General features: G+C 60.2%; 2 protein-coding genes across 4 annotated transcripts; both read right to left on the minus strand.

Annotated features, from left to right (window-relative positions):
- Window positions 1-1,388: 1,388 nt before the first annotated feature.
- Window positions 1,389-9,682, minus strand: LOC112613954 (cytochrome b-245 light chain). 3 transcript variants are annotated; one of them, XM_025369898.1, is made up of 6 exons: window positions 9,538-9,682; window positions 6,272-6,341; window positions 5,326-5,400; window positions 4,972-5,055; window positions 4,275-4,356; window positions 1,389-1,667 (listed from the first exon to the last, which is right to left on the minus strand). In XM_025369898.1, exons 1-6 carry the CDS (start codon window positions 9,593-9,595, stop codon window positions 1,449-1,451), a joined length of 588 nt encoding a protein of 195 aa, XP_025225683.1. In that variant the 5' UTR covers window positions 9,596-9,682; the 3' UTR covers window positions 1,389-1,448. The 3 variants fall into 3 exon arrangements, with proteins under 3 accessions (XP_025225683.1, XP_025225681.1, XP_025225682.1); XM_025369896.1 differs by having other exon boundaries at window positions 8,848-9,650; XM_025369897.1 differs by having other exon boundaries at window positions 1,395-1,667; window positions 4,279-4,356; window positions 8,848-9,650.
- A 771-nt stretch (window positions 9,683-10,453) lies between these two features.
- On the minus strand, window positions 10,454-21,925 carry MVD (mevalonate diphosphate decarboxylase). Its single transcript, XM_025371069.1, has 10 exons — window positions 21,803-21,925; window positions 17,331-17,401; window positions 16,584-16,698; window positions 16,118-16,264; window positions 14,782-14,981; window positions 14,337-14,411; window positions 13,881-14,099; window positions 13,372-13,487; window positions 11,768-11,879; window positions 10,454-11,078 (listed from the first exon to the last, which is right to left on the minus strand). The coding sequence occupies exons 1-10, from the start codon at window positions 21,870-21,872 to the stop codon at window positions 10,998-11,000; spliced, it is 1,206 nt and encodes a 401-aa protein (XP_025226854.1). The 5' UTR covers window positions 21,873-21,925; the 3' UTR covers window positions 10,454-10,997.
- Between the last annotated feature and the right edge of the window lie 1,520 nt (window positions 21,926-23,445).

Here is a 23,445-nt window from a genome sequence, read left to right on the forward strand (position 1 = left end):
CAGAAGCTTGTGGCTGTCACTGAAGGGAGCTGAGCCTGTGGGTTCTGAGCTGGAGGCACTGGGGTGGGGCTTTGGGTTTCAATGGCAGCATCTGGATGGTTTCAGGGGGTGAGGGAAGAGCGGGAGATGGCAGGTGGCCTGGGTGGGGATGGCCCACATAGCTGGGGTCTGGATTTGGGCCAGGATTGGACGTGGGGTTGTGGGGGTTTCAAGGGTGACCTGAAGCTTGGTGATCTGGGGGGACAGCTGAGACGAGGCTGGATTGAGATGTCTGCATGGTGCTGAGTGTTGGCTGGTGGGGGGTGGCTTCTGAAAGCCCCGGGAACAGAGGACCTGGCTCTGAAGTGTGAGTTGCTGGGAGAGCAGGTGGGCAAGCGGCAGGCAAGGGCTTCTCCAGCCTCAGGAGAGTGGGTGCCTTGGTGAGAGCCCAGCGGTGGGGGATGTGGCTGATGCACGGCAAAGCTTTGAGGGCACCCGGCTGGGGGGGTGGTGAGGACCTGTGGGCAGGTGCATGTGCAACCAGCCACAGCCTCTGCACAAGTGAGGAGCAGGAGTGGCCAGAAGCCCCCTACAACTTGGCCTGAGTGTCCTGGGCAGCTGGAGAGCCCTCCAGCATCAGTGTGGGGGGAAAACAAGGGTGCATCCGCCACCAGCCTCACCAGTGTCTACAGAAAAGAGGCGTTGGGTAGAGGCTCCCCACGTGGCTCCCGCCCTGTTCCCTTTTCACTTACTGCCAGCGGCCTCCTCTGGAATCCACGCCCCTTAGGGAGGCACTAGGTGTGGAGGGCCTGCAGGGCCTGGGAGAGCTAGCAAGGGAGGACTCTGTTACCTCCTCCAGGCCGGGGAGGACCTTTCTAGGGAGGCACACACCTGGAATTCCCATATTCCACTATATTTCGTGGAATATACAGTACCCGGGATTTCTTTTTTTTTTTTTTTTTTTGAGACAGAGTCTCGCTGTGTCTCCCAGGCTGGAGTGCAGTGGCGTGATCTCGGCTCACTGCAAGCTCCGCCTCCCGGGTTCACGCCATTCTCCCGCCTCAGCCTCCCAAGTAGCTGGGACTACAGGCACCCGCCACCACGCCCTGCTAGTTTTTTGTATTTTTAGTAGAGACGGGGTTTCACCATGTTAGCCAGGATAGTCTCCATCTCCTGACCTCGTGATCCACCCGCCTCGGCCTCCCAAAGTGCTGGGATTACAGGCTTGAGCCACCGTGCCCGGCCTAGTACCCGGGATTTCATGTGCTGCTGACAAGGCAGGTGATGCTGATGCTAATGAAACTGGAATGCGGCCCGGCGAGCAGGAAACGGGGTGCCTGCCCAGGCCTCGGGAACCATCGCTACCCCGGCCCCGCCCACCGGCCCCAGGCAGAGGCTCAGGCAAACGCTCCGGGCTTTGCTGCGTTTATTGCGGGCGCCCCTGGCGGGAGGGCAGGTCTGGGGTGAAGTCACACGACCTCATCGGTCACCGGAATGGGGTTGGCCTGGGGACCTCCCGGGGATCCCCCCGCCGCCGTCGCCTCCTCCTCCTCGCTGGGCTTCTTGCGGGCCTCGGCCGGGGGCCGCGGCGGGGGGTTGCTGGGCGGCTGCTTGATGGTGCCTCCGATCTGCGGCCGCTCCCGGGGCTTGGGCTCGATGGGTGTCCACTGCTCACCGCGCACGGCCGCCTGCGGGGCACTGAGGGGTTGGGCCGCGCCCCAAAGCCGGCCCTCCCTCCCTGGAGGCCCACCCCGCCAGGGGCCCTGGGACATGGGCTCAAGTCTGAATCCCATGCGGGATGGCGTGACTGTCGCTCAGAGAAGTGATGGCAGGAGGCCACACAGCCAGGACCTGGGTCAGCCTGACACCAACCCAAGCTATTTCTTCATGCCAGGAGTAGGGCAGGAACCCCTGGGCTTCTGGAAGATCCCCTGGTGGACACTCCCAGATGCAAATTCCAGCACCTAAATGCTCCTCCCAAGGCGCCAAGGCAGGGAGCCAAGGGCAGGGAGGCACGCCTGAGGTCCGGCAGGAGGGGTGGCCCAGGAGAGTCGCAGGCCCGGCTCCATCTGGTGGGTGCCATTCACCCACCCTGGCCGGCAGCCCTCCAAGGGTGCCCAGGCATTTCTGCACATGGGGGTCAGGGGCAGAGCTTGAAGAACGCAGGAGTCCACTGGCTTACTAAAAATACAGACTTGGCCGGGCGCGGTGGCTCAAGCCTGTAATCCCAGCACTTTGGGAGGCCGAGGCGGGCGGATCACGAGGTCAGGAGATCGAGACCATCCTGGCTAACATGGTGAAACCCCGTCTCTACTAAAAATACAAAAAACTAGCCGGGCGAGGTGGCGGGCGCCTGTAGTCCCAGCTACTCGGAGGCTGAGGCAGGAGAATGGCCTGAACCTGGGAGGCGGAGCTTGCAGTGAGCCGAGATCGCGCCACTGCACTCCAGCCTGGGTGACACAGCGCGAGACTTCGTCTCAAAAAAAAAATAAATAAATAAAAAAAATAAAAATACAGACTCCTGGGCCCATGCCCGGAGGTTCCACTGCAACAGGCCAAGTGGACTTTTCATCTCTTCTATTCCACAATATCCGGTAGAAAAATATGTCACAACATATACGTCATGAAACAGAAAGAGAAACGGGACATCTGTGATCCTACCTAACCCCAAAACGGAAATACTCCGTCCTGAAGAGCAAAACTCTAAGGCTGATAGAGGAAAATGCAGGAGCGCGAACACAGCACCCAGGGCCAGGGAAAGGTGTTTCTACAAAGCACAGACCATAGAGCAAGTAAACAGGGAAACTTCTGTTCTTCAGTGCAGTGAAGGACTTCACGGGCCAAGTTAACAGACCCTTACCAGAAAGCAGGAAGGCATTCACAGTGTCTAAAGGTTACGAAGGCTCAGTAGCTAAAATAACACGTGAAATTCCTGCAACTTAAGAAAAAGACAAAAACCACAATAGAAAAATGGACAAAGGATATGAACAGGCAACTCAAGGGAGAAGAAACTCCAACAGCGCAAATCCACAGTCAGAGAAGAGCGAGTCCAAGCTCCGCACGGCCAGCCTCGTGCTGTGGAACTGCCAAGCGTGGGAGAAAGCCCTGTGCGCCGGGGGGGGCGATGGGGCCGGCACGGCTGGTGGTAGGTTGTCTGCTGGGGAGCAGCTGAGCCCAGCAGGGTCAACGGTACAGAGGCTGATGCCTGACCCAGCAATTCCTCTCTGGGTTTAGCACAAGGAATTCCTACTGAGGTCTCCAGGAGCGCGCTAGCTGTATGTGGTAGCAGGAGCCAGGGGGCATGTGGGTGGCCCCTGGAGAACAAAGCAACAGCCCAGATGAGCGCTTGGCAAGAGAAAGGGATTCTAAAGGAGAGCCCTGAGAGGCCGGTGGCAGGTCAATGAGCCTTGAAACAGAACTCCACTTACATACATGGAAGGCACACACAGAAAGTACTGCACATTTAACACCGCACACACACTTTGCGCTGATTCGTGGGCGGTGCCAGGATGCACGCAGTCAAGCAGACATTTTCTTAAACTGCCAGCACCTGGGTTTGGTTTAGTGTGCGTTTGCCTCTGTGGGCAGGAGGGACTCGCCTCTAGGGACAAAAGGATTTAAATAAACAAAGTCTGAGGGCTCTGTCCACTCAGAGACCTCTGCAGTACGAGGTGGCCTGCAGCCGTCTGTTCCGGAGCCCAGGGTAGGCAGAGGGCATCTCACCCAAGGCCTGGCCAGGCTACGCCCTGTCCCCTCACCCATCCCTGGCCTCTCAGAACGATCACTGTATCCCATGGGATGGGCAGCCCTCTAACAGGGTGCTGTGTTCCTAAACCAAACCCAGGTGTCGGCAGTTTAAGAAAATATCTGCGTGACTGCGTGCATCCTGGCACCGCCCACGAATCAGCGCAAATAGGGTTTAGGTGAGAAAAGCCTGATAAATGGACCCAAGCCCAGGCACAGCCTTCTGCCGGCTGCATGACCCCAGGCCAGCCACAGCATCCTCCCTGCGCCTCCGCCTCTTTGTCTGCAAAGTGGGGACACCAGTACCCCTCCCAGGGCCGTGGTGCGGGTTGATGAAGAAATGCAGGGAAATGACCCAACACATGAGACGCGCCAAAAACGGCAGCGGCAACTGCTGCGTCCCCGCGGTGCTGTGAGCACACGCCCGGGCTCGCGCTTGCTCCCAGCCTCGGCTCAGCCTACTAGAGCTGGCTTCAAGGGCCACGTATGTCCAAGGGTGTCAGGGCAGGGGGTGGGCGTGGCTGGGGCTAACCTCAGAGGGCGCCACTCACCAACAGGTAGATGCCGCTCGCGATGGCCAGGCAGGCAGTCCCGAGGATGGTGGCCAGCAGGAAGCCGGCGGGCACCGAGAGCCTGGGGGAGTGGGGGGTGGGAGGCAGGGACACAGAAGGGCACTCAGAAAGGGGAATGGAGCCCCAGGTCTGGGGGCCAAGGCCACAAAGTCTCAGGACAAGGCGTGCACGGCCCAGGGCTGCAAAGTCTCAGGACAAGGCAGACCACAGACCCAGGGGATGTGTGCGGCCCAGGGCTTGTTTCGGTCCTGGGTATTTTTGGCCTTGATGTGGATGCGAGCGACTCGGGGGCACTTGCTCAGAGGAACCCCCAGCAGCTGCAGGGCAGCCCCGTGCCGGTGTCCTGGCCTCGGCCGGCAGCAACCACCAGACACACAGTGCGGAATCCTCTACCCTACCAGGAAGCCCAGGCAAGACCCCCCAGCAGGGCCTGCTGACTCCAGACAGGATCGCAGCTACTCAGGTTTGGGGAGGATCCTTACAAATCCTGCACACTAGACAGCGGACACGGGCTCCGGGGGCCCCGCCAGAGCCGGGAACCCAAATTTTTGTTTGGAAAAACATCGAGGTAAGTGGGGGGTGGCTTCTGTCCAGGCAGCCCGGCCAGTGGGACAGTGGGGGAGGGTCGGCTCCAAGCCCCCCTGAGCCCGAGAGGGGGTGAAGGGTGGGGACTCACAGGAGGTGCAGGACGGCCCGAACGTAGTAATTCCTGGTGAGGGGCCCGAACAGCTTCACCACGCAGGTCATGTACTTCTGTCCCCTGGGGGAGGGAGGAAGGGGAGACAGCGCGGCTGGGCCTCTCCGAGCACTCGGGACTCCCCTGCTGCCCTGCCGACGACCCCAGGGCACCCAGGCCTCTTCCCTCCCAGAAAACACACAGGGCAGGCACTGGCCTTGGTTTGCCCACAAGCACCAAAGAATTGGTTCCGGAGCCTCTGAGTGAGGAACTAGGCTCCACGTACGGACCCTGTGAGCCCTGCCTGGCCCCGCAGCCCCGGAAGAGACCCCAGAGCAGGAGGGGGAGACTCACCAGCGCTCCATGGTGGAGCCCTTCTTCCTCTTCCCCCGGGGATACTCCAGCAGGCAGACAAACACGCCCGCCACGCTGAAGCCATGTGGTTAAGGAACAGCCCAGTTCAGCCTGGGGGGCCACAGGGAACCCTCTTTACTGAAGACAACACAGAGAAGGGCCCGAGCACAGTGGCTCACGTCTGGAATCCCAGCACTTTGGGAGGCTGAGGCAGGAGGATCACTGGAGCCCCCAGGAGTTTGAGACCAGCCGGGGCAACACAGTGACACCCTCATCTCTACAAAAAATGTAAGAGTCAGCCAGGTGTGGTGGTGTGTGCGTGTGTGGTCCCAGCTACTCCAGAGGCTGAGGTAAGGGTGGCCTGAGCCCAGGTGGAGGCTGCCATGAGTCATGACTGCATCACTGCACTCCAGCCTGAGGGACAGATCGAGACCTTGTCTCAAAAAAAAAAAAAAAGGGGGCAGCCACTGCCTGAGGTCACAGAGCCAGGAGGCAGCCACGGGAGGTTCCAATAGGTCAGGCACTCAGGGTTGCCCACGCCCGCCCTCCCACCACCCTGCCCAATGCTGCTTGTCACAAGGTACGGCTGGGCTGAGATGGGGCAAAGGAGGTGGAGGGGCCGGACAAGGGGGCTGACTGACAGGAGGGGGCAGACAGGATCCCAGCAGTCCAACCGGGAGGCCTCAGTGCTGGCCCTGGCCCCCTGGTGACACCCCCTGCCCACCCCTCACCAGGACTCAGACTGGGGGTCTGCCGCTGACCACCACATGGCCCAGGCGAGGAGCCTGGCTGCTGGGGCCTAGGCTGCCCAACCCGTGGACAGCCCACCCTGTGTCCCAGCCTGGCTGCGGTGGCGGGGAGCGGAGGCGAACAGCTCACTGTGAAGTGGTTCCCTGGCTCTGCCCTGGGTGTTCCCCACCCGCCCCAGCCTCAGGTGGAAGGATACATGGAGTAGGCGCCAAAGTACCACTGGGTGAAGCGGCCAGCTGTGGCCACGATGCCCCCAGTGATGAGGACTGTGGGGAGAAGTGGGTCAGGTACTGTGGGACTCCCGTCCTGGGGGTCTGGGCCACTCCCCTTCTCTACCTCCTGTGGGCCATCAGGCCACCCAGAGCTTCCCCATCCCCATCCCCATCCCCATCCCCATCCCCATCCCCATCCCCATCCCCATCCCCATCCCCACAGCACAGTGACAGGGTCAGGGACACCCCCAGGAGGCAGCCCTCTGCGCTGGTGAAGAGCAGAGCCTGTGGCGCACGGGCTGGCGGAGGGGGTGCTGGACATGCCCGGGCTCTAGGTCCCAGGAGCAGCCAGGGACGGCCCGACCTGCAGGCCCCAGTGGGCCTGTGCCCCTGGGCTCTGGGACCCCCGATGGACCCCTTGTCACCATGAGTCTTTGATGCACTGAAAGCCAATAGGCCGAGTGTGGTTTCTGCATCTTGGGGGTGTCTCTTTCCTCCTGAGACGGAGTTCCTCTTTTTTTTTTTTTTTTTTTTTTGAGACGGAGTCTTGCCCTGTCGCTCAGGCTGGAGTGCAGTGGCCGGATCTCAGCTCACTGCAAGCTCCGCCTCCCGAGTTCACGCCATTCTCCTGCCTCAGCCTCCCGAGTAGCTGGGACCACAGGCGCCCGCCACCTCGCCCGGCTTGTTTTTTGTAGTTTTAGTAGAGACGGGGTTTCACTGTGTTCACCAGGATGGTCTCGATCTCCTGACCTCGTGATCCGCCCGTCTCGGCCTCCCAAAGTGCTGGGATTACAGGCTTGAGCCACCGCGCCCGGCCACGGAGTTCCTCTTAACCCGTCAGCTATTTCGCCTTAATTTCGGTTTCGTCTGATGTGGCTATTTCTGCACCTTTTTTTTCGGGGTGGGGGGGGTATTGTCCAATATTCCCCCTTACTATTTTTTTTTTCTTTTTCTTGTTTTTGAGATGGAGTCTCGCTCTGTCACCCAGGCTGGAGTGCAGTGGCGCAATCTTGAGTCACTGCAACCCCTGCCTCCCGGATTCAAGCAATTCTCTTGCCTCATTCTCCCGAGTAGCTGGGATTACTGGCGCCCGCCACCACACCCAGCTGACTTTTATATTTTTATTAGAGACGGAGTTTCACCACATTGGCCAGGCTGGTCTCGAACTCCTGACCTCAGGGAATGCACCCGCCTTGGCCTCCCAAAGTATTAGGATTACAGGCGTGAGCCACGGCGCCTGGTCCTTCCTACTATTTTATTTATTTTTCTTTCTTTCTTTCTTTTTTTGGAGATGAAGTCTTGCCCTGTTGCCCAGGCTAGAATTCCGTGGTGTGATCTCGGCTCACTACAAACTCCGCCTCCCGGGTTCAAGCGATTCTCCTGCCTCAGCCTCCCAAGTAGCTGGGGCTACAAGTGCACGCCACCATACGTGGCTAATTTTTTTTATGTTTAGTAGAGACGGGGTTTCACCATGTTAACCAGGATGGTCTCGATCTCCTGACCTCATGATCTGCCCGCCTCGGCCTCCCAAAGTGCTGGGATTACAGGCATGAGCCACCTTGCCCTGCCAGCTATTCTGTTTTTGTCTCCACATGGTATTGTTTGAAGATTTCCTATCCTTGGTTTGAGCCCAGCTACACATTAACTCTCTGGGTTTGCCGGTCTGTGTTGGAGGAGGGGACGGCAGTGTCCTTGGGTCTACTCAGCCTATTGTCCGTGCATCTTTGGGGGACCGTCCTGGTCCCAAGCCTGCCATCTGAAAGAGGCTGCAAAGCTGCCGCTGGTGCCACCAGGGAGGGCTGAGGACGTACTCTGGCACCCAGCCACAGTTACAGAGCACCTGCTGTGTACGGGGGGGGGGGGGACTCTTTGTCAAGGCCCCACTCTCTCTGGGTCAGCTGCCTCCCGGGGCTGCACGCTCTGGAAAGACCTCCCCGAGCAGGTGACATTTGAATTGAGAAATGAGACAGCCATGAGGCTCTGCAGAAGCAGCAGCTTGTGCAGAGGCCCTGGGGCAAGCTCAGGAGATCTAGGAACAGAAAGGAAGCCCGGCAGCTGGAGGAGGGGCCCAGAGAGCTGGGAGGCCAGGGCAGGCAGCGCAGGGCGTCCAGTCCCGCTCTAATTCTTTGGGCCAGGAGCCCCTGGAGGGTTTCAGCAGGCAGCCAGACTACAGCCCAGCTCTCCTGGCTCCCAGCTGGGTGCCCTCAGACCCTCTATTTCCTGTAGGGAGTGCGGGGCAGGCAGGGTGACAGTCTCAAGGGGCGGCTCTGGGGAGAGCTGTCTGAACTGGCCTACCGAGTTCTTGGCCGCTGACTCGAAGCAGGCGGTGGGACAGGCTGCAGGGCCCCATGCTCCAGGCCTCCCACCCTGAGGTCTCTGCCACGCACTCCAGACAACCAGTAGGGCGCTCAGAGCCCCAGGGCAGTGGTAGGGGGCCCCTCCTCCTCACCCTCAGCCTCCAGGCCCTTCCCAGGCACTCCTCCCCACCGGGTGCAGGTCCTTCCTGGAGCTGCCGCACTGGTGCCTCTGCCCTGAGACCCCCGCCTGAACCCAGCCTCACCCGGCCTGGGCCCGACACTCCCCGGCTCTGGTCCTGAGAGGCTCCATTTCCAAACGGAGTCTGCTGCCCTCACCGGAACCTCTGAGCAAATGCGCAGCAGGGTGACTGGGGTCGGTGCCATCCCACCCCAGGAGCAAAGCGCCTGAGCAGCTGGGCTGGGCAGGGCCGTCACTGGGTGGTTTCAGCGCCTCGTGTAATCCCGGCCGCCTCCAGCGCAGACTCCAGATGGGGAGGGCTGAGCCCCGGGGCATGAAGAGCCCACTCCCCACCCCAAGCCCAGGGAGGGCGACTCGCAGCCCAACTGGCTACCGAGGGACAGGGGAGCTTCTCCCGACGCCCAGGCCAGAGCCCCCATTTGGGGGCTTGGGGCGGCGACCCCGGAAACCACCAGGGCTGAACCGCCTCTTCCCCTGCGCTGCAACTTCCTCCTCCGCGGAGTCGGGGGACCGAGGGAGGGAATGGGGGAGGGGCGCCGCGCTCCGCAGGGTCTGCAAGGGGACTGCTGGGGTTCTCAGAACGCCTTCCAGCCCGCGCCCTGAGGGTCCCGCCCCTGTTCCCCGCACCCTCCTGGCCTGACCCTGGCCCGCCTGGCGCCCCACTTCCCAGCCCTGTAAGTAGCCCGAGGTCCCGGCTGGGGTCTTGGGATACCCCCCCAGGCTGCAGCCTCCACCGTCCCTGCCGCGCACTCACTCAGGCCGGACGCCAGCGCCTGCTCGTTGGCCCACATGGCCCACTCGATCTGCCCCATGGCGGCACGGACCCTGCCGGGACACTGGTAGGCGCGTACTGCCGCCCCTGCGTTCCCGGCCGAATCCCGTTCCGCCCAGGCCCTGCCCCCAAACCCCCAGGTGACCGCGGCTGGGCGGAGACCTGCGTCTGTAGGGTGCAGGGCTGTCCCGGGGCCTTCTGTCCCCGCCTTCTCTACCCCGCCGAGGCATAGGAGGGGCCCTGCTCGGCAGCCCCAGCCCAGGCGGGGAGCGCGCTTCCCCAGGGCTTCCCAGCTTCAGCTCTCAAGCACTGACAAATTCCCCTGCCCGACGCCCGGGACCCAACTGAGGGTCCCGTATCAACAAGGCTTCTATTAATAGCAGAGGGGTCACCCCTACAGCCCGGGAACACCTCTGCACCCTGATGCTACCAAGGACGAGGGTGGCCTCCCCATGGGGACCAAAGGCCCAGCCCCCATTTCCTCCCCCTGGCTCTGGGCTGGCACAGGTGTGGCCTGGGTCAGACACTGCGGGGGGCCTCCCCACACCATGCCATTGGACTGTGACTGATACTCGAGGGAGGGGACAGGATGTGCACAACTGGGAAAGCACAGAATGCAGGGACGGCCCCGTCATTTCTGGCCTGGAGACAGGACGCAGGGGTTGGCGTGGGGGTGGTGAGCTCAGCGCCCATGGGAAGACTTTAGATCGGGGGCTGCTCCTGAGGGTCCCACCTGAGCCAATGTGGGGTGTGAGGGGAGCCCCTCTGTGGCTCTGTCCAGCCTGCTCCTCTCCTAGGCCCTCATGGGGCACACCGGGACTCCCTGGCAGGTCCCAGGGTCACTCAGAACAGGAACTCCGGAATGCTGGTTTATGAAACAGAAAAACAGCAGAAGGCAGGAGGCAGCAATGCTGGTTTATTCCCCATGGCCACCAGGGCCACACTGGTGCCCACTCCTACCACCATTCCAGCCACACCTAGGCCTGGGGCAGGGTCTCAGCAGAAGTGCTGTGGGCAGCCACCATTTAAGGCACTTGGTGGTTTCCTGAGGCCCAAGGAGGCTGCTCCCAGCACAGTGACCCCTTCCCTAGTCCGATGGAGGGACACCACCTCCCCACTGAGCTCCCGTCTCAGAGAACTGGGAGCAGCTGGAGCTGGGGTGAGAGAGCCCTTCAGCCCTGCTGCACCGAGGCTCTGCCAGCTCTCATACCCACCCCATCCCATCTTGGCAAAGCCCTGGGGCAGCTGAAGCACGCGGCAGGGACCTCTCCTGACACCTGGGCAGCTGCAGGGCTCCCTGCATGGCCCCACAGCAAGCTGTCCATGGGCCCCGGGACAAGCCACCACCCACATGTCCCAGTAGTCCGGAGCCCACCACACCCGCTCCCTAGCTCTGGCGAGGCCACCCCTTCTCCACGCGGCGTGCAGTCCTGCTGAGGCGGTCACGCAGCTGGCTTCGGCAGGCCGTCAGGACCCAGGAGGTGGGCGCTGGGGTTGTCCAGGATTTGGGGTCCTGGCCCCACCTGGGGGTAGAGATCCGTATCAGGTCACCCGGAATGGCAGCACCTCATCCTGTGCCCAGCATCTGTAGGGGGCCGGACACAGGAGGGTAGCGGTGTGCCCCCGCCCTTCTGGTGGGTCCTGGTCAGAAGCTAAACCACCCACACGCAGCTCCCTCAGGCACAGCCGCCCCGCCAGCTGCCAGCCCCCGCCCAGGGCACTGCCTCCGTCATAGGGTGGACAGAGAACCACAGAGCCTGGAAACAGGCAGCCTGTGCATGTGGCCCCTGAGAGGAAGGTGGAGGCAACAGCTCGGGCGGCCGTGATCGCTGGATGCAGGCTTGGCTCTCGGGGCAGGTCGGAGAGCAGGAACCCTGGTCTGTTGGGGTGCGGGGCCCAGGGACCCCAGAAGCACCCACCCCAAGCGCTCCCTATTCAGGGGCCTGATGCTCCCCACCTGTCTCCCTGGGAGCTTGTGTCAGACTCGCCCTTCCACCCCCAGCCCAGCCCTGCTGCTCTGAGTATCGCCAGTGGCCTGTAATGTCCACTTTGAGAGCAAATGAATGAACAAAGGCTTTCTGGCTTCCTGCCTGAGACACAGTAGGGATAGGGACAGGGAGCCGGGCTGAGCCTGCAAGGGCCCTGGGGGCTGGGCAGGCCCCTCTGGCAAGAAAGGAAACCCCGAGAGTACCAGCCGAGCCCCAGGCCTCACCTGAGTGGCAATGATGTACTTGACCCCACCGGGGGTCGTCGGCTCCATGGCCAGCGCAGCCTGAAGCTCAGCTGAGAGAGGGGCCGGCCTCACCTGCAGCCCCTTCAGAAACCTGGAAAAGCAGGGCAGGGGCATGGTGAACACATCCATTTCTTTTTTTTTTGGAGATGGAGTCTCGTTCTGTTGCCCAGGCTGGAGTGCAGTGGCGCGATCTTGGCTCACTGCAAGCTCCGCCTCCTGGGTTCACGCCATTCTCCTGCCTCAGCCTCCTGAGTAGCTGGGACTACAGACACCCGCCACCTCGCCCGGCTAATTTTTTTGTATTTTTAGTAGAGACGGGGTTTCACCGTGTTAGCCAGGATGGTCTCGATCTCCTGACCTCGTGATCCTCCTGCCTCAGACTCCCAAAGTGCTGGGATTACAGGCGTAAGCCACCGCGCCCAGCCAACCTCCATTTCTCTAAGCGTCTAGAACAGGCAAGTCCAGAGATGGGAAATGCATTGCTGGCTGTCAGGGCTCAGGGAGTGGGAGATGGCAGGTGACCGCTGTGGTGACAGGTTTCTTTTAGGGGTGATGAAAAAGTTAAGGAGGCGGCTCGAGGTGGTGGCTGCACAACCCTGTGAGTGTCCTCAACACGACAGGATTGTATGCTCTGGAATGGCTGAGACAGTGAATTTTAGGTTATGTGGTAAATAGCTATGCCCAGGCTGGACCCACGTCTGGCCAAGGCTGCTGCCACACCCCATGGGGTAACAGCTTAGGGAAGTGCCCAGTTCAAGCTGGTGCGTTCGTCACTGTGTTCTGCAGAACAACGGAAGCCTGCAAGCCCCACCCGGAACAGAAGCCACGAGCCTGGTGCTTCCCAGGAGGGCAGTCCTGGGGTGTGGGTCCGAGTCCATCCCACAGGGCACGCCCCTGACCAGTAGAAGGTATTACTGCTCCCACCCAGGACAGATGCCCATCCCCACACGCTTCCACACACCCTTAAACAGGAGGCGCCCCTCACATTGAGAATCAGGCTCCATTAAAACAACGGGAGGGAAGAAATCAACAGCCCAGGAGCGAAAGGAGGCTGGGCCACACTGTGCACCGAGGAGGGTGTACGTGGGGGCTCTGTGGCGCCAGGATGCAGCTGCCAGACGACCCCACCCCAGAAAAGACACCCAACTGCAGGGGCGGGGTCAACACCCAGCCGCCCTGCCCGCCTCTAACTCACTTCGGTAAGAAGGCAGTCAGGGGCTTTGACTCCTTTCCTTCAAAATGTCAGACACTTGTACACGCTCCTGGGAATGCACATGTGTTTCCTCAGAAGCCACTGTTCTATAGGATAAGGGCCTGTGGGCTTCTGAGCTGCAGGGGATGCCGTCTCTCAGAAGGTGGGTGCGTCTCACACACGCCTGCACAGCCTCTCTTTTTTCCCTGTGGACCTGGGCTGTGGGATGGCTCTGTGGGAACACCCTATCCGTGGCTCCCACACTCGGGGAATTGCCACCTGCCCTGGGACTCCCCGTCTCAGTGTCACAGCCTTCAGGTGCCTCCGTCTCTTCCGACCAGGGTCCTGGCACTGTCTCCCAAAGAGGAGGCGGGGAAGGGTCCACACTCACGCGTCTCCGTTCGAGCCCGGGGGAAAGCTGTGCCTCACAGCAGCCACAAACTCAGCCACAGTGTCGTCCAGGGTGAAGATCACGGCATTGGGGCCTGCGTCAAAGGTGTACGCCACCTGGAACCCACAGCAGTCACCCCGGCTGTTCACGTGGTGCCTGGCCCTTGTCCCCTCAACCCTCTGGTCTGCCAGGGGGCCGTGGGCTCTCCAAGAGCTCAGTCTAGGCCCTCAGGGCCACACTGGAGTGGAGCTGTGACCCCAAGTGCCTGGTACTTGACACCTCTGCCTGTGAACCCAGGAAAAAGGTGGTGGGGCTGTGACCCGAGCAAGTCAAGAAACAAAACGAAACAGAAGAACCCGGATGGTCAGTGAGCTCCGCACACAGCAGGGCCGAGCTTTCAGACACAGATCACCCTGCACGCGGCTCCCGGGACCGTCTCCACGGCAGCATAAGCCTAGACACGCGACATAGCGCGAGAGCGCAGCCTCTGCCCTCCCAGCCCGCGTCACCTTGGTGTCCCCGTGGTGGGCATTGAAGCGGTGCACCAGGTGGATGATGCGCCAGGAGACGGCATTAAGGTAAGAGATGGGCGGGAAGGTGTCGAGGCAGGTGGCGTGGAACTGGTTGCTGTCCTTCATGGTCAGCTGGGCGAAGCCGGGGAAGTCTCGCTCCCGGATGCAGCGGGTCATCTCCGCCATGCGCGCCGGTACCACAGACTCGGCCCGGAACTGCAAGGCACGGGGTGTTTCCCATAGAGCCGCTGGGGGTCTCGACAGCAGAGGGTTCCAGGAGGGTCTCCGGGGTTGGCAGCCCAGCTCAAGCCCCATCTCTGCTGTGGCTCCTCCACCTGGTCTTGGCGGGGCTGCCGCAGGTGTGAGAACGTTTGGGCCCAGACAGAGGCTGAGGGCAGAGTCGGGCACAAGCATGACTCCCAGGGCCCCGGGGCCACCTGCTCCTGGCCTCACCTGCAGCAGGGGGCTGGTCTCCACACTGGCCCGCATGCCCACAGTACTGCCTGTCAGCTTCTTCTCAGCGCTCACCTGCACGAGGGAGAGACAGCCTGGGTCACACCCTGCAGGAGGCCAGCCCCAAGGACCTCAGCCCCAAACACTCAGCCCTCCCTCAGCCAATGCAGGCAGCGGGGGTGGGAGTCAGTGCCACCTGCCTGGCCACGGAGGCCTCCCGGCCACAGCAGGGGCGACATAGGGGCAACTTCTAGATCCCAGTGGGTGGTGGCGCCCGCCACGTGGGAGCACTTCCTGAGCACTCGACCACACGTCTGTTTCTTTAGCATCCACTGACCCCAGGAGCCAAGCAAAGCCTGGATGGGGTACCTTCACCCCTGCTCCCAGCAGCAGCCCTGACTAGGGACAGAGGCCACCCGGCTGCTGCTCCACCCGCCCCACTCACCACAAGGATGAGGACGCGGAGTTCAGGCCAGTGTGACTCGGGGGCCACTTGCCGGGCGACGCTGTCCTTCCCATCAGTCTGCTCTCCCATCTGCCACTCCACAAAGCCCCCATACAGGCTCCGGCAGGCGCTGCCTGAGCCCCGGCGAGCCACTTCTGAGAGGTCACTCTCCACGCCGTAGACACGGGCCAAGGTGTAGGCTGCAGGCATGGGGATTCCGGGGAGGGTCCTCAGAGCTGCCTGGGCTGTGCTCCCTGACAGCTCACTGCCCCGGGAATGTCACACACCCCATGGCAAACGGGGATTTCCAGATGACAGGGCTTCTGGGCCATCAGCCTTCGAGGGCAGCATTCACCAACCCAGCCATCCGAACCCGCCCTCCACTAAGAGCGCCCTCCGCTCTTGGACACTCTGTTCACAGCCTGCAGAGCTTGCGGCCTGAGACAAAGGTGACAAAAGGTACCTGCGGCAGAGCGGGAAGCCCCCTGGGGGATGTAGAGAGAGGGTCCCCTGGGGGACACCAAAGCTGAGCTTTGAGGGTGGGAAGGAATTTTAAGGTTGTGTGAGGCAGGGACTGATGCCAGGACAGAGCTGGGCTCCATAAGACGTGCCCCTGCCCACCCAGCACAGGAGCCACCTTCTCCCCTCGGTCCACAGGGCTCCAGCAGGGCGACCCCACCTCCAGGTCTGGTCACCCATGGCCCTGGTCACTGAGGGTGGTTCAGGGAAGGCACTGGAGCCCAGGTGGGCCAGGAAGCGTCATCCCTGGAGTTGAGGGTGAAGATACTGTGAGACCACCACCATGGGAACGGGCTCTGACACTGGGTGAGAAGCCGCCAGAAAGTGGCCTGGGGCCAGCAGAGAGCTGGGTCTGGTGGCGCCTGTAACCAGCTGTGCCCATTGGAATCCTCAGTTATGTGAGCCACAAAACCATCGCTATTTTAGGTCTGAGCCAGTCTGAAGTGGTTTCTATCACTGACGACCTAGAGGGGCTCCACAAGGAGCAACTGGAAGATGTTTCTAGTTTTTGTAGAGATGGGGGTCTCACTATGTTGCCAAGGCTGGTCTTGAACTCCTGGACTAAAGTGATTCTCCCCCATCAGCCTCTTAAGTACTGGGATCACAGGCGAGAGCCCCGCGCCAGCTGCAACTGAAGATGAAAATGTTCAGATATGCTCTGGGAAGAGACTGAACGACTCCAGAGAGGCCAGGGAAGCCTGGGGTGTGGGATGCTCGTTCAGCCACGCCCGGCAGTGGGCCCCCTGACCCGGGAAGAGCGTGAAGCGGCTCCTATGCCCGCAGCCCAGAACCCCTGCATGTCTCTGTGGGCACCCACCTAGGCAGGCATAGCCCGCCGCCGAGGAGGCCAGGCCTGCAGCCGTGGGGAAGTTGTTCACCGATGCCACGTGCACTTTGCAGCTGAGGCTGGAGGACAGTGGGTCCCCATCCCACGCGTTCCTCCGCTTCCGGGCCAGGCGGCGGACTGCAGAGACAATGAGACAGCGTGTGGCCCAGCCGTCAGCACCCTGCCCGCCCTGCTCCTGCCCACCTGCCCGGGTCACAGCTGAACACCAGGCCTCTGCCTGCCAGACTCCTCATGGAGAGTTTCTTCCCCAGGAAACCCTAGACTGACCCAAGCCCAGCGGGAATTGAAGTGGGGCCACTGCCCTGGAGCTGGGGGTCCAGTGGGCATGTCTGGTTCCCAGCCACGTCGCCTGCTGTCTCAGGAGGGGCCCAGAGGCAGAAGCGCTTTCTGGATGCTGACAACAGGGAGGGATGGGCTTGCGGGGACCCCAACTCACTCTCCCGCAGGCAGGCCTGGAGCCGCGGCTGCCCCACGTCCTCCTCCCGGCCATTCAGCCAAATCCGGTCCTCGGTGAAGTCCTTGCTGATGACGGCTGTTGTGGTGGTTTTTAACTGAAAAGGAAACCCAGGGCCACCTCAGAGGCCAGCATTGAGGACCGATGCCAGCCAGGTATCCCTTTCTACTGAGAGAGCTTCGTGGCTGCCCACTCGAGCAAGGCCCCCCTGCTGAGGGCGGGCGGGGGGAAAAGGCCAGCCTTAGCTGGGCAGTGGGGAAGCCTGTGGCGGAGAAAAGCGTGGGCCACACCTTGTGGGGCAACCAGGCCTTGTCCTGAATAAAGAGATAGGGACTCCCAAGGGAGCCCCTGGGGCACAGTGTGCACATGTGTGATGAGACCTGGGGGCACGTGTGTGCTGTGCTGAGCTCTCCTGACACTGGGAGATGGATCAGACACTGCGCGCTGCTGGGAGTCATCGCTGAGCCATCTCATCCTAGCCTTGAGGTAAAAAAGCACCAATTTTTTTTTGGTTTCAGAGACAGGGTCTCACTGTCACCCAGGCTGGAGTGCAGTGGCGTGATCATGGTTTACTGTGGTCTCCAACTCCTGGGCTCAAGAGATCCTCCCACGTCAGCCTCCCAAAGTGCTGGGATTGCAGATGTGAGCCACTGCACCCAGCTGGTACCAACTGTTCTACAAACGTTCTGGAAATGGCACTGTGGTGTTTTGTCGTCAGTCCACACGTACCTGGTCCTGGTGCAGAGTGACGCTCAGGGAGGAGTTGATGGGCAGAACCAGCTCTTCATCGCGCTTGCCCCCTGTAATGAACAGCCAGGGCCAGGCCGGTGGGCTTCCCGGCCCACCCTCCCCCAGTATTCCCCACAGGTGCCCCCACCCCCCACCCACAGCCCCCACCCGCCTCGGTCCTGTCTCTCACCGCACATGTGTGGCCATCCTCTTGCTAGACCCCTGCCTGCAAGAACTGCTCCCCGCCCCACTGAGCTCAGGCTCCCACCACAGAGCTGGAGGCCAGCCAGCCTCCCTCCCCACTCCATGCTCCTTCATCATCATCTGTGAGTGCCCAGGTGCAGAGCGCTCTGACCGCGGCCTGCCTCCCCTCCACCTTCCCAAACAAGAGGAGCCCAGCTCTGAGAACTCCTCAAATCTCACTGCTCATATTCCCCGCGAACATCCGGGATAAACCCCTTTCTGCCCAGCACGGCCATGGGACAGCAAGAGAAATCAACCTTCCGGAAAGTCTGAAATGAAACGTTTGCCTGGGGAGCACTGTGCAGTGCTTCAGCTGAAGTCTTATTTCACGGCGTCTTTGCTAAGCACACAATCTGCTCGGTTTTGTGAGAGGGGAGGTCTCTCGGGATGGCGGACAGCTCCAGGGGTGATAAATGCGGACACCTGGCAAAGAACCACGCTCTGCAGTTCGCAAGGCTCTTTCTCACACAGCACTGAGTGGCCCTTGTAGGCGGACGCGGCTGCCCTGAGAGGCCGGCAAACCTCTGCTTTCAGGAAGGTGGGCCGGCGGACTTCTCCCTCTGTCTCCCACTGAGGACAACTAAGACCCTGGACATCACAGGTGAGACTCTCATGGGTGACAGAGGACAGCTGTGGGATAGGGCAGGAGGAGCCCCCGGGCTTGCTTTTCTGTCCTGCCTGCCCTAGACCTAGCCCTGCAGAAGCTGGAACTGCCAACCAAAGCCAGCCTTCCCTAGCAGGACCGGGAAGGACAGCCTAGCAACACAGAAACAGACTCCCGGCCCGGCACAGTGCAGTGGCTTGCGCCGGTAATCCCAGCACTTTGTTTTTTTTTTTTTGAGACGGAGTCTTGCTCTGCCGCCCAGGCTGGAGTACAGTGGCCGGATCTCAGCTCACTGCAAGCTCCGCCTCCCGGGTTCACTCCATTCTCCTGCCTCAGCCTCCCGAGTAGCTGGGACTACAGGCGCCTGCCACCTCGCCCGGCTAGTTTTTTGTATTTTTAGTAGAGACGGGGTTTCACCGTGTTAGCCAGGATGGTCTCGATCTCCTGACCTCGTGATCCGCCCATCTCGGCCTCCCAAAGTGCTGGGATTACAGGCTTGAGCCACCGCGCCCGGCCCCCAGCACTTTGGGAGGTCAAGGTGGGCGGATCACCTGAGGTCAGGAGTTTGAGACTTACCTGACCAATATGGTGAAACCCCGTCTCTACAAAAAATACAAAAATTAGCCAGGCTGTGGTGATGCGTGCCTGTTATCCCAGCAACTCAGGAGGCTGAGGTGGGAAAATCGCTTGAACCTGGGAGGCGGAGGTTGCACTGAGTCGAGATGGCACCACTGCACTCCAGCCTTACTTACTCCAGCCTGGTGACAGAGGCAGACCCTGTCTCAAAAAAAAAAAGAAAAAAGAAGAAACAGATTCCTCCCACACTCCAGGCTGGAACGGAGCCCCCCTCTTTCCCTCCCTGAAGGAGTGGGGACTTTCACCTCCCCAGGAGTCAGTGGAGAGCACACAGGAGCCTGGACTCCCCTGACCTGCAGTCTCTTATCAGAGGCCAAGTAGACACTCAGGAATTCCTGAGGGCCTGGTGAGGATGGGGCAGCGTTGGTGGGGAGGGAACCTGGACTTCTGCCTCCTTATCATGAGCCAGCACCTCCTTCTCCACCGGCGTGCTATCAAAAACCAGCTCAAATGTAAGGTTTAAAGAAGACCAGAGTCTCTGAACGTTACAAGAAAATGGACAAGTTTCCATAAAAATCACTGTCGGCCAGCCGCAGTGGCTCACACCTATGATCCCAGCACTTTGGGAGGCTGAAACCGGCGATCACTTGAGGTCAGGAGTTTGAAACCAGCCTGGCAATATGGCAAAACCCTGTCTCTACTAAAAATACAAAAATTAGCTGGGTGTGGCGGTGCACGCCTATAGTCCCAGCTACTCGGGAGGCTGAGGCAGGACAATCGGTTGAACCCAGGAAGCGGACGTTGTGGTGAGCCAAGATCGTGCCATTGCACTCCAGCCTGGGTGTCGTAGTGAGAGTCCGTCTCAAAAAAATAAATAAAAGGCCAGGTGCAGTGGCTCACGCCTGTAATCCCAGCACTTTGGGAGGTCAAGGTGGGCAGATCACGAGATCAGGAGCTCGAGACCAGCCTGGCCAACATGGTGAAACCCCGTCTTTACTAAAAATACAAAAATTAGCCGGGTGTGGTGGTGCGTGCATGTAGCCCCAACTACTCAGAAGGCTAAGGCAGGAGAATTGCTTGAACCTGGGAGGCGGGGGTTACAGTGAGCCAAGATTGTGCCACTGCACTCCAGCCTGGGTGACAGAGCAAGACTCTGTCTCAAAAAAAAAAAAAAAAAGGAGAAAACCCAGAAACAGACCCAAACAAGCCCAGCTGATTTTTTTTTTTTTTTTTTTTTACAAAAGTGCAAAAGCAATTCAATGGAGGAAGGGTAGCCTTTCTGGGCTAAATGGACAACCTTGGATCACAGACAAATATAAAAGGCAATCCTATACAACTCGGAGAAAAGCAGAAAATCTTCAGGACGTAGGGCTACACAAAGAGGTCTTAGACTTGACATCAAAACTGATACGCTGAACTTCTTTAAAATGAAAAACTGGCTCTTTGTTAAGGGGATGAAAAGATTAGCTAGTTTGGGAGACAGTATCTGCAAACCACGTGTCCAACAGGAGACTAATATCTAGAACACCTATTTTATTTTTTTTCAGTAGAGACGGGGTTTCACCATGTTGGCCAAGCTGGTCTCAAACTCCTGACCCCAGGTGATCCACCCACCTCAGCCTCCCCAAGTGCTGGGATTACAGGCTTGAGCCTGTGCACCCAGCCTATAATGTATGATGAACTCTCAAAACTCATAGTAAAAAAGCAAACCATCCAGTGAGTGCATGGACACAGGACATGAACAGACATTTCACTGAGAAAACCCACAGATGGCAAATAAGCACAAAGAAAGATGCTCCACATCACTGGCCAACAGGGAAATGCGAATGAGGAGCACAGCACCCTGTCAGCACATCCCTACCAGGACGCGGCTAAAATGAAAAACAGCAACTCCACCAAACGCTGGTGAGGATCTGGAAAAACTGCGTCATGGTAGGGATGCAAAATGGCCCAGCCACTCTGAAAAACAATTGGACAGTTTTTTTTTTTTTTTAAGTATATATATACACACACATGCATATATGTATATGCATATATATATCTACCATCTGACCCAGCAACCGCACTCCTGGGCATTTATCCCAGAAGAATGAAAATGTATGTTCACACAAAAACCTGTACACATTTTATGGCAGCTTTATTGGTACGGGAAATACAAAAAAATTAGCCAGGCGTGGTGGCGGTGCCTGTAAAAAAAAAAAAAAAGAAAAAGAAAAAGAAAAACAAAGAAAGAAAACCTCAGATGCTCTTAACGGGGTGAGGCCTTGGCTAAGAGGGTGGTCCATGGAGTCCACGGACTGGCTCAGCAACAGAGGGGCAAAGCACTGATACAATCGGGGGCACGTCCACATTCTATGCTGAATGAAATAAGCCAAACTCAAAAGATACTGGGTGGGCCACATACTGTGATTCCAGTTTCGGAACATTTTGAAACGACGTTACAAAAATGAGTGGTCAGCGGCGGCCAGGTAACCCCGGCGGGAGGGGAGGGGCGTGGCTATGAACGCGCAGGTGCGGACCGGCCTCCCCGGCGCAGGGATGTGGGCTGAGGACCCCCGTTCCCGCTCCTTGGAGGTTACCATTGGCAGAAACGGGGCGAAGGAGGGGCACAGGGCCTCGGGCTGGGGGGCAGTGGCGCAATCTCGGCTCACCGCAGCCTCGACCTCCCGGGCTCAGGCCATCCTCCCGCCTCAGCCGCCCCAGTAGCTGGAGCCATAGACGCGCACCACCACGGCGGATTCTTACGATTCGTGGGAATCGATGATTGATGATTTCAATAAAGTTCAGTAATCGCTAATGGGCAGGCGCCGGGCGACCCTGCAGGGGCTGCAGCCGTGGCGGGGGAACAGGTGGCGCCGAGCCCGTCACGCAGAGAAGGAGCGCGCGGCCCCGCCCGACCACCGCCGCCCCCCTCCCTGAGCCTCAGTTTCCCCGTCTGTCGAGGCCCTGGGAGAGCAGGACGGAGCGCGCCGCCGAGTCAGCGCGCGACCCCTATGGACCCGGCCTCGCTCCCGGCCATCCCCGTCCCAGGCCGGCCCGCGACACTCACAGTACTTGATGACCGCGATGTTGACCGGCGCGGTACAGGTGACTGCCGCCAGCGGCTGCTCCGAGGCCATGGTCCCACCGCACGGCGCCCCCAGCTCCACAGCCACTTGCGGTCGGCGATCCCACCCCAGAGGGCTCTGCCGCCTCACGCGCTGCCACAGGATTGGCCCGTGAGAGCCCGGCAGCTCGCGCGCCGACCAATCAGCGGCGAGTCTGGCGCACGTATTTCCTCTCAGCCAATGGACGGGATCGGACGATGGGCCGCTGACGTGGGTCCGCCCCACCTCCTGAGTGTGCTCGCCAGGCCTGAGGGGGTGGTGTCTGCGCAGGCGCGGTGTGCGCAGGTGCGTGGCGTCGGCGTCGGGGCTGCAGGGTGTGGGCGCTGCGAGGTGGGCGCTGTTGCCTTTGGGGGCTCCGCGACTGTCTGCTGGTGCTATGCGGGGTGTGCGGCAGCTGTGCGGGGTCCGTGAGGCGCTGTGCGGGGTCCGTGAGGCTCTGTTTGGGGCGCCGTGTGAGAGGCTCTGCGGGGTCCATCAAGGGGCCGTGGGGCGCTGTGCGGGAGGCTGTGCGGGGGCCGTGGGGCGCTGTGTGGGAGGCTGTGCGGGGGCCCTGGGGCGCTGTGTGGGAGGCTGTGCGGGGGCCGTGGGGCGCTGTGTGGGAGGCTGTGCGGGGGCCGTGGGGCGCTGTGCGTGGCGCTGTGTGGGAGGCTGTGCGGGGGCCGTGGGGCGCTGTGTGGGAGGCTGTGCGGGGGCCGTGGGGCGCTGTGCGGGGCTGAGGGGAGGGCGGGTCGCGCTGTGCCTTCCATGAAGCTCTCGGATGGCCCCGCTGGGTATGGGGGTGCACACAGGCCGGAGGTCAGGCGCTGGAAGATGTGTCCCGAGATCCACTCTGAACCCGGTAGCCGAGGGCACCCTGTCTCGCCGCCCACAGCCTTTTCAGCGGCCGTAGCCTGGGCCAGGGTCCCCCCGTGGGACTCGCACGAAAGACCCCGGGGCGGGAAAGCCCGGCAGCCCAGAGCTGCCTGCATTGAGGTGGGCGTCTCAAGTACCCCGTCTAAGGCCCTGCAGGAGCAAAGCCTTGGACTGGGTTGTGGCGCTTGTGTGTGCATTGACTGCTCTTGTAAAACATACGTGAAACATTTAAGCGTGCGTTTCCCTGCCATTCAGTCCAGTCATGTGCCACACCCCCACTATTTCTAGAATTTTCTCATCGAAAACAGAAACTCTGTTCCCTTTAAACAGTAACTTCCCATTTTCCCCTTCCCCTTTTAAAATTTTACTTTCAGTTTTTAAATAGCCCAGATTGGCCAGGCGCGGGGGCTCACACCTGTAATTCCAGCACTTTGGGAGGTCGAGCTGGGCGGATCACGAGGTCAGGAGTTTGAGACCAGCCTGGCCAACATGGTGAAACCCCGTCTCTACTAAAAATACAGTAATTAGGTGGGCGTGGTGGTGCACGCCTGTAATCCCAGCTAGTGGGGAGGCTGAGGCAGGACAATTGCTTGAACCCAGGAGGTGGAAGTTGCAGTGAGCCAAGATGGTGCTACTGTACTCCAGCCAAGGTGACAGATTTCAGAAAATACAGGACTATGCAGTGTGAAATGTCCACTTTGCCCGGCCACCTAGTTCCATTACCAGAACCATC

The sequence above is a fragment of the Theropithecus gelada genome, chromosome 20 (genome assembly GCF_003255815.1).
Source record: "Theropithecus gelada isolate Dixy chromosome 20, Tgel_1.0, whole genome shotgun sequence".
Taxonomy (NCBI): domain Eukaryota; kingdom Metazoa; phylum Chordata; class Mammalia; order Primates; family Cercopithecidae; genus Theropithecus; species Theropithecus gelada.